We start from the raw sequence: 8,907 nt of genomic DNA, 5'->3' as shown, positions 1-8,907 counted from the left end.
CAGAAGTACTCCAAAATGTTATGGCTTTAAATAATTCAGGGCCCAGTCTTTTACAAAGACAAATTCACACTCCAGGAAAGGAACGAATAAAACAAAACCACACAAATAGAATAAATGGCAAGGCCCTTTCCTGGTTAAGAATGGCATTTGGAGAAAACCCTGCTGATTAAATTATTAGTATTCAACTAAGGCTCAGCATTCCGGACAAGAGATTGGATTAAACATGAGCCACACACAAGAGAGGAGCTGTATGCAAATAAAGGATGCAGATTTTCATGTCCCATTGGTTACTTAAAATTAGCCAATGGGAGGAGGCCACACAGCCTACTTCCAACCAGTATAAATACTTCTCTTACTCTTTTTTGCGCGTTACTTTGTCCCCTTTTTTTCTGTGAAATATACTCTTCCACGAGAGCTAACTATGTCGGGACGAGGGAAACAAGGTGGTAAAACCCGCGCCAAGGCCAAGACCCGCTGGGCCGGGCTGCAGTTCCCGGTGGGCCGCGTGCACCGCCTGCTGCGCAAGGGCAACTACGCCGAGCGGGTCGGGGCCGGCGCGCCGGTCTACCTGGCGGCCGTGCTGGAGTACCTGACGGCCGAGATCCTGGAGCTGGCGGGCAACGCGGCGCGCGACAACAAGAAGACGCGCATCATCCCGCGCCACCTGCAGCTGGCCATCCGCAACGACGAGGAGCTCAACAAGCTGCTGGGCAAGGTGACGATCGCGCAGGGCGGCGTCCTGCCCAACATCCAGGCCGTGCTGCTGCCCAAGAAGACCGAGAGCCACCACAAGGCCAAGGGGAAATGAGGTGCTTGGATGGCGCTTTTCCTTATCCATAAAGCAACAGCATGACATCAAAGGCTCTTTTCAGAGCCACCCACTGTTTCAATGAAACGAGCTGCCATGCTTGATATAAAATGCCATCTCAGGTTTTGAAGTAAAGTCCCTTTAAAAGGGGTATGTAAGTGGGAAACTCAAAGCCAGGACTGACTGGGACAATGTATGTCCTAGAGGCTCAAAACATGCTTGATTTAAAAAGGCTAACTGTGGTGACATGAGAACTCCCATTAGCGGATATTAGAAAATAGATATTTGAAAATATCCAGGGGTACCTACATCCTCCACCTCGGTTCAATAGTTTGTAAAGAGATTACACATCTGCTAAGCCAATTAGGGATACACTGACAGCGCAGCTAAAGAGCTTGCATTTTGCAGAAAGCATTTTCCTGGGCTCACAATAGTGCCACACCCAAGGAAATGCTGTGCTCAATGTCCATTTCCACAGCCCTCTAGGTGCCTCGCAAGTATTTTCGATAGGTGCTTTGTGAGCCAGTTTGCTGGAGAATTCTGCGTTGGTTTGTGCGGAGGTTGCATTGTTTGGCATTACTCCATAAACTGTCAGTGCAGAATTTTCCCCACAGTCGATGGAGGTGCAAAAGGGTAAAGTAATTACGTCAGGGCGGATGCGGTGAAGGGCAGGGCGCTGTATTCGTCCACCAGCCTGAGTGCAGTTCTTAATCCGGGCATTCAGCATCGAGCCGAGCCAATCCGGGCAGGGCGCGGGAAATTTTGAATGTTTCTGGGCCCAATAGGTCGTTGCCTGACGCTATAAAAGAAGGGTGGCCTTTCTTTCCGGTTCAGACGTCCGTTTCAAGGCAGTTTCTGCACGTTTTTGTTATGGCCCGCACAAAGCAGACGGCGCGCAAGTCCACCGGCGGCAAGGCTCCGCGCAAGCAGCTGGCCACCAAGGCGGCCCGCAAGAGCGCCCCGGCCACGGGCGGCGTGAAGAAGCCGCACCGCTACCGGCCCGGCACCGTGGCGCTGCGCGAGATCCGCCGCTACCAGAAGTCCACCGAGCTGCTGATCCGCAAGCTGCCGTTCCAGCGCCTGGTGCGCGAGATCGCGCAGGACTTCAAGACCGACCTGCGCTTCCAGAGCTCGGCCGTCATGGCGCTGCAGGAGGCGTGCGAGGCCTACCTGGTGGGGCTGTTCGAGGACACCAACCTGTGCGCCATCCACGCCAAGCGCGTCACCATCATGCCCAAGGACATCCAGCTGGCGCGCCGCATCCGCGGGGAGAGAGCTTAAGCGTTCCTGAGACCTTGAGGAGTACCCCCACCCCAAAGGCTCTTTTCAGAGCCACACACTTGGTCCGTCAAAAGTAGTTGTGAGAAAGCGAATTTCTGCCTGCTTTTGTGTACTCAGGAGGCAGTGGTTTAGGCCCAAGGTGTCTGGGTACTCCACTTCTGAAGCCAGGAATCGGTCTGGTTTTGATGGTTTACAGTCTCCACCTATGGAAGTGGCTATAATTAGTAGTTTAGTGCAATCTTAGACCCAAAGTCACTATTGCAAATGTAATAACTGACTGCTTATTTTCACTGTGGCCCAAGTTTTTCTTTTGAATGGGCATTCAGCACACAGCATTTTAGCCTTACCTACAGCATTCATGGAAAAGCTTCACCCACTGATTTGTTTCACAATTCCTTTTACCTTCTCACTATCCAGAAGTTTATGCTGGTACAAAAAATGTGAGCTAAGTTAATGGCAGTTTCTTTGTGAGTAGTGGCTCAAAGCAGTGAATGCAAGAAAGGTGTCCTCTTAGTGACGACAGGAGACAACAGTTATTAAAGTTATTGGTATCAATCCTGGCCTGTCTAGTAAAAACCCCTCAGCAGGGAGTCATGGCTGAGAGGTCTCTGCAGACAAACCTCATTCCAGTAATTCTCTTCCTTCCCCCTCCCTTTGCTTCTTTCTGTTCAACTTAGCAGAAAAGCATTTAGGTTTTGCCATTTCATTGGGCCTTTGTTTCTTTCTGGGGCTCCCTATCACCTAAAAAGTAAGTTAAAAGCGTTTGTATGCTTAAATCCTGTTAATGTTGTATACCTGGTTGCTTTTTAGGCCTCGCTGGAGACCCTAAGAATGAGAAGGTGAGGTTTGCCTCCCAGCCCATGCATGCCTGTTGTAATCCATGGGTGCTCTTCCTCGAAAACCGAGGTTTCGTTCTCCAAGCATGAGAAAGACTAGACACAGAAGCTGAAGTTCCCAGCAGATGCTGTTCAGGTTTTCTTTGTTAGACTTTGGTGAGAAGATCACAATTTTCAGAGAAGATGAGAAAGAAGTCAAGTTTGAGGTCCGTTTCGGAGACTTAAAAGTTGAACCTTCGGACTTTTCCAGAAGTGCCTTAGTGACTTGAGTGCTTTAGGGAGAAGTAGCCTAAAAGAGTCTACACAGTGCCTGGAACTGCCCCCTAGGCCTGGCTGCTGGAGGCTGCGACTGCCAGGCACCTTTTTTCCAAGGAATATTCTGGACAGTCATCTTTACACATAGTGGATTTCAAAAACAAAACAGAGTCTGTCCTTTTGTACTTGGGGACGGGTTCAAAAAGTTCATAGAGAAGTGGAATTAACGTTTATTTTGATGCAACAAGTTTTGAAATCCAAGCATAATACTTCATCCTGTGCATTTTCCATGACCTTTTTGAAATTCCCCCTTGTGTTAATTAAATACTATAATTAAAGAAAAACAAAAGCCTAATACATGCACATCAATATTTGCTGCTGGGAGTACTGTGCAGAGCTAAAGAACGAGAGCTCGGTGTCATATCCCCGCCTCAGCACGATGTTTACACTAACATCAGCTAATGATAAACCTTATTTCTGTCGGCTAATGATAAGCCTTATTTACGTAGGACCGCTCGGCAACAGTCTCTGCTCTAAAGCCTTTCCTACATGAGCTTATGTACGTTTTCACAAAAGCTGGAATATTATCCTCCCCCACTTCTGACCAACAGATGAAACGCAGGCAAGGTTGTAGGCCACACAGGTATTCATCTGATGGAGAAAGTACAGTATTCATTAGGGGGTGTCCACATTCAGCCTTCAACCTTTCGTGGTCCCTGTAAGGACTGCACAATAAATCAATACCAAATTGATGAGCAGGACAAAGACTTACACATTTATTTACTACATTTTTTATCTGGGATGGGACCCACATAGGGAATACCAAAACAAACTCATATGACTTGAACAAACAGGAAGTTTGCGATAAACAGTTTGCGATAAGACCAAGGGGCTTGGGCTACGGATTTAACAGTATAGAAAAGTCACTGAAAGTGTTAGCTTCACAAGATTTGTTTGTAAATTCTCAGCCTCAACTCCCAATTCTTGATAAGAACGTTGCTTTTTTAAAAAAAAAATTTTTGGAGTGGTTTTTGCTATAGGGCCCGTGCGCTCACCTGAAAGACAGAAAGAAACAGAGAGACAAAAGGACAGAAAGTAAGAAATCACCCCAAGGGGGGATGGCCACGTCGCAATCCCCTCTCCTCCACTCTCCTCTAGGATTCTGGGCACGCACACCCGCCTGGAGTGAGTTTAAGCCACCGGGTCTGGGACTTGAACATGGGAGTTCAGTGACATAGCCTTTAACACCAACTGCTGATCTCCCCTTTTAAAAATTTTGTATATTTTTAGTAAAGACAGGACATCTTTATCCATGGGAGTTTCATTTACTGCTTGTAATATACTGGTCAGAGAGATCTTTCTGAGCCTTTGTTTTAAACTTAAGTAGTGCTAGGCTGGAATAATATATTTTTAACTCCTTCAAGTGCTTGGTCATTAGAAATATAAGCCCTTAGTAAAATTCTCAAATGGAAATGCAGCTTCTAATACAAATAGCAATGTAGTCCAAGCGCAGAAACAACTGAAGGGATGGAAAAGTGAAATTCACTTCCTCTTCTCCAACACAGTCTAGGGTCACGGCCCGGAGGGGGCGGGGCAGAGCGTGAAGCAGCGGCCGCCCAGTCCCTGTTCCCGGTTTCAGTTCTCAAACAGGTCCGATGGCAGCCTATAAGTACTCCACGTGAAGGCCGAAGAACCATCTGCAGCTTGTCAGCGCCATTGTGTTGTTGTCATGTCTGGTCGCGGCAAAGGCGGGAAGGGCCTGGGCAAGGGCGGCGCCAAGCGCCACCGCAAGGTGCTGCGCGACAACATCCAGGGCATCACCAAGCCGGCCATCCGCCGCCTGGCCCGGCGCGGCGGCGTCAAGCGCATCTCCGGCCTCATCTACGAGGAGACCCGCGGGGTGCTCAAGGTGTTCCTGGAGAACGTGATCCGGGACGCCGTCACCTACACCGAGCACGCCAAGCGCAAGACGGTCACGGCCATGGACGTGGTGTACGCGCTCAAGCGCCAGGGCCGCACCCTCTACGGCTTCGGCGGCTGAGTCCCCTCCGGCATCAAACTAATGGCCCTTTTCAGGGCCCCCACTGCCTCCCAGGAAGGGCTGTGCTCATTATTTGCAGCGACCTGGTCTATGCTGCTCTGTCTGCGTGTCGGCCGACTCCTGGGGGGTCCTATCTAGTCGGGCCGCTGATGCTGCCTACGCATCTCCTGTCTGCTGCCAATAGGGCGGGAGCTGGTCTGCAGGTTCGCGCCCCAGCTCCTAGCGCTAGCTTTGTGATCTTACTTTGTAGGGGAGTTCGTAGGGTTTGAGCCGGGCAGCCACATTACCGAACAGGGGTAGAAACGGTTCGCCTTTCAGTGAGGTCGAAGTGCGTGCGTGTCTGCGTGGGTTAGGACTCCTGTGGTGGCTGATGTCCCAGTGTCTGCTCTCCCTCCCGGGTTTCTGCCCCCGCCTTCGGCCCTGCCTGAAGCCTTCACCTCGCAGGCTGCCGCGGGGCCCTTGGTCCTGCCCCGCTACGCCCGTCCCGCCCTGTGGTCCGCAGCGTGGCTAGGCCTCGGTTTTACATCCGTGTTTAGTTTCATTCTATCAATTTCTCGAAACCTTTTTGATAACCGTGTTGTGCTAGTCGGTTGGACTCGGTACATCAAAGTGGATTTAGCGACGCCTCTTCAGTACAATTAAGGGACTTATACATCCTGCTTTTCCTCTACTCACATGGGCCTATCCTTGAAGGAACGAGGTGGGAGGAGTCTAAGCTGGCGGTGACCTCACACCAGGAACCTGAGCCGTGATCCTTCGCACCCCCTTTTCCTCCCTTTTGGCCCAAACCTGGACTCGTTTATTTTTAAAAGGTTGCCCACACTGACAAGTCAGCTACCTGAATAGTCACCATCTTTAATATATTGAGAAATGACTGATCCGTTGTAAAACCACTTTAGTCTTACTTGCTAATAGGTTTCCTTGCCGACCCTGGGGGAGATAATAGGCAGTTGAATAAGCAAGGTGAACCTAAGTGCAGGTGTGAGGTCTGGACTAGAGACAAGAATGTAGTCGGCGTATGAGTGGTGAGACTGGATGAGACCTTAATAAACGCAATTTGTGCAACACTGGAATCATGAGTCAGTGGGGCGGGCACTGGGGAAGGGATGAACTGTGGAAGATACCGCGCAGCCCTGCTGAAGGCCACAGAAACTGCTCCGGGATTTACTGTGGATGTGGCTGGACGCTCACTGTGGGCCTTTTCTGCTCGCCGAATCTCTTCTGTGTCCATTTCCTGGGTTCTCTGTTACGTACAGCCCATGCTCAGCACTATGGCCAAGCTGTGAGTGAAGTCCGCCTGCAGAATTGCCAGAGCCTTCCAGTGTGGCCGGCTCCATCTGTTCCTCATCTCAGTGTTTGGGTGGTGGTCCTCACCACCTCTCCAAATTCTTTTTTGTTCCACCCACTTTGAGCTTCCCTAAAAAAGCATAATTTAGAAGAGTTTCCAATACAGGTCATCTCCGTAACCTTCCCCTGATCTGCAGACCCTCCTATCCAAACTCGTACTCAACATACCTACTTCAGTACGTAATGGGCATATCAGAAGCTCCTAAATAGATATCTTGACTCAGAAACACCAGATCTGTTCTTCCATTCTTGTCCACCATAATCAACACGACAATTTTCCCAGGGGCTTGGGTCAGAACCTTGCAGTCCTGTCCCACCTGGCTTTTTCACAACCTATAGCCAATCAGTTTTGTGCTCTAAAGCAGATGGCTGTTCACTGCTTCCTCTGCCATTCTCTGGGGCAGGCCACCATCAGTCACCTTTTGTATGGATGACCTGTCGCCACTACCTAGCCTTTTGCTTTCCTCTAGACAAACACCCCCGTAGTTTTTTCCCTATCTAGTAGCAAGAGTGGTCTCAGGTCTGCCCTATGTTCCGATGACGCAGTGCCCACCCATGGTCTCCAGACTCAGGACCAGTGTCTTAGCACAGCCCAGAGGGTCAGCAGCCATTTCGGGCTGCGTTCCTCTTCAGGGAGGCCTTGCTGTGCTGACACCTGAGAGTCCCGACAAACCAGGACACATTGGCCAACCTCCCGGGGAGGCTCCACCAGATGTGGTCCTCCGCTAGCCTCTGGCCTCCTTCTCCCGTGTTTCTTTCTCTTTGCTGACCTTACTGTTTCTAGAACAAACCAAGCACTTCCACCATCAGAGCCTGTGCACTCACTCGCTTCCCAGAAGTGTGATTCCAAATATCTGTTTGAATGATAACCTCATTTTATTCAGGCCTCTGCTCAAATACCCATGGTACAAGAGCTTCCCTAACCACCCTTTGTAAACAATAACACTCTTCTGCCCGTTTAAAGAAAAGAGTATACAATTATATCAATAAATCTCCTATCATCACGCCTATATCTATAAATCTCCTACCGGGAAATAATATATTTGAAATTTTGTGTTGTTCTGCCTCTCATGGACAGCAATTTCTTGTAAGTGGGGGCTTTGTTTTGTGCTTGAAGCATCCGGTTCATCTAAAACAGGGCTGGTGTCTGACAGGCAGTCGAGGTCGGCCTGTTGAGTGAATGCATGCAGAAATCCAAGTACTCAGACCACACCAGGTCCTTGGAGTGCTGGCCTCAGCTGATCCTTTCCCGTCCTGGAACTGAGCGTAAGCTGTCAGCACACAAGTATGCTCTGGGAGATCTGCGGGAGGATGAAGGGGTGCATGCCAGGCAGCGTTGTTATCCCAAGCAAGCTCTGTGTGAGCACTGGGATGGGGGAGGCTCAGAGGTGCCCCCCGGGACCGTGGGGATGAAAACACAGTGTGATGCTGTCGGCAACTCCAAGGGCTAAAAGGACCAGGCAGGTGGTAACATCCCTGGCAGCCGCCCCCCTCAAGTATATATAGGAAATCTGCACCCACACTGACTGGTCTGGACAGGAGGGGATTCTCATTTGCTCACTCATGCTCCCTGGAATCGACAAGTTTCTGGTGCATTCTATTCACTCCTTATCTCTTGGAGGAATACCAGCTAAGGACACAAGATGACCACCCTCCCTGTTTGGCTCACTTTGTTCCTCTGAATTCTCCATTCCGTAAGCATGACCTTTTCTCCATCACTGATTTTAAATTAAACCAAGCAGGGCACGCTTGTCATCCTCTAAGAAACCTTGGAGCACGATCGTCGGGTGCTACATGAGGGCCCCAAAGTGCAGGGGAGACGGTCTTGGCTGAAGCTACTGTGCTAGGGTTGAAATCGGCCCTCTGGGAAAGGGCGATGAAGCTTGCCATTGCCTCTTCAGACAAGGTCTTTTGTACTAGCCACCCTCGAATGAGCTCACGTCTCTTCGAGCTGTGCAGCCTGACATACCACAGAGCACTGCACTGGATCAGGGATGTCCTTTAAAACTCAGCCTAGGACTGACCAGGACAGCCGCATTTCCACACGCCCACGGGAGGCCCTTCCCAACGTCCACCCAACTAACCGTACAACTCAGGAACGAGAGCAGGAGTCGTCACCCTAACTCCCATTGGCAAAGTGGGGAGAAAGTACGCAGAACTGCTTTGGGATAACATAAAGGGTCTTTTGCCCCAAACCAGCGTCCTGCGTCTTCTGAGACTGAACCCAGTGTCCAATTCGTACTTTCATTTATGGGCACTATCATTTCAGTACGGTAATGGCGACAATCCCGGCGCTGCTCTCGAGTAATGGAGCAGTTAGCCACTGCCATTTCACGATC

At 50.1% G+C, this 8,907-nt stretch overlaps 2 protein-coding genes across 2 annotated transcripts; both read left to right on the top strand.

The window, feature by feature from the left end:
- The first annotated feature begins 421 nt into the window (after nt 1–421).
- Nucleotides 422–827, top strand: LOC102474061 (histone H2A type 1-like). Its single transcript, XM_006162646.3, has one exon. It carries the CDS (start codon nt 422–424, stop codon nt 806–808), a length of 387 nt encoding a protein of 128 aa, XP_006162708.1. The 3' UTR covers nt 809–827.
- Nucleotides 828–1,655: 828 nt separating this feature from the next.
- LOC102473658 (histone H3.1) lies at nt 1,656–6,699 on the top strand. Its single transcript, XM_006162645.3, has 2 exons — nt 1,656–2,011; nt 4,892–6,699. The coding sequence occupies exons 1-2, from the start codon at nt 1,679–1,681 to the stop codon at nt 5,219–5,221; spliced, it is 663 nt and encodes a 220-aa protein (XP_006162707.2). The 5' UTR covers nt 1,656–1,678; the 3' UTR covers nt 5,222–6,699.
- Nucleotides 6,700–8,907: the final 2,208 nt, after the last annotated feature.

Source organism: Tupaia chinensis, unplaced genomic scaffold (genome assembly GCF_000334495.1).
Source record: "Tupaia chinensis unplaced genomic scaffold, TupChi_1.0 Scaffold140356_1, whole genome shotgun sequence".
Lineage (NCBI taxonomy): Eukaryota > Metazoa > Chordata > Mammalia > Scandentia > Tupaiidae > Tupaia > Tupaia belangeri.
This window is presented reverse-complemented; position numbering and strand designations above follow the sequence as displayed.

Bases quoted from the DNA above. Each gene is read 5' to 3' on its own strand.
- LOC102474061 (XM_006162646.3), top strand. From the start codon at position 422: ATGTCGGGACGAGGGAAACAAGGTGGTAAAACCCGCGCCAAGGCCAAG.
- LOC102473658 (XM_006162645.3), top strand. From the start codon at position 1,679: ATGGCCCGCACAAAGCAGACGGCGCGCAAGTCCACCGGCGGCAAGGCT. The intron at 2,012-4,891 runs GCCATCCACGCC...GCAGCTTGTCAG, and splicing joins TCGAGGACACCAACCTGTGC to CGCCATTGTGTTGTTGTCAT.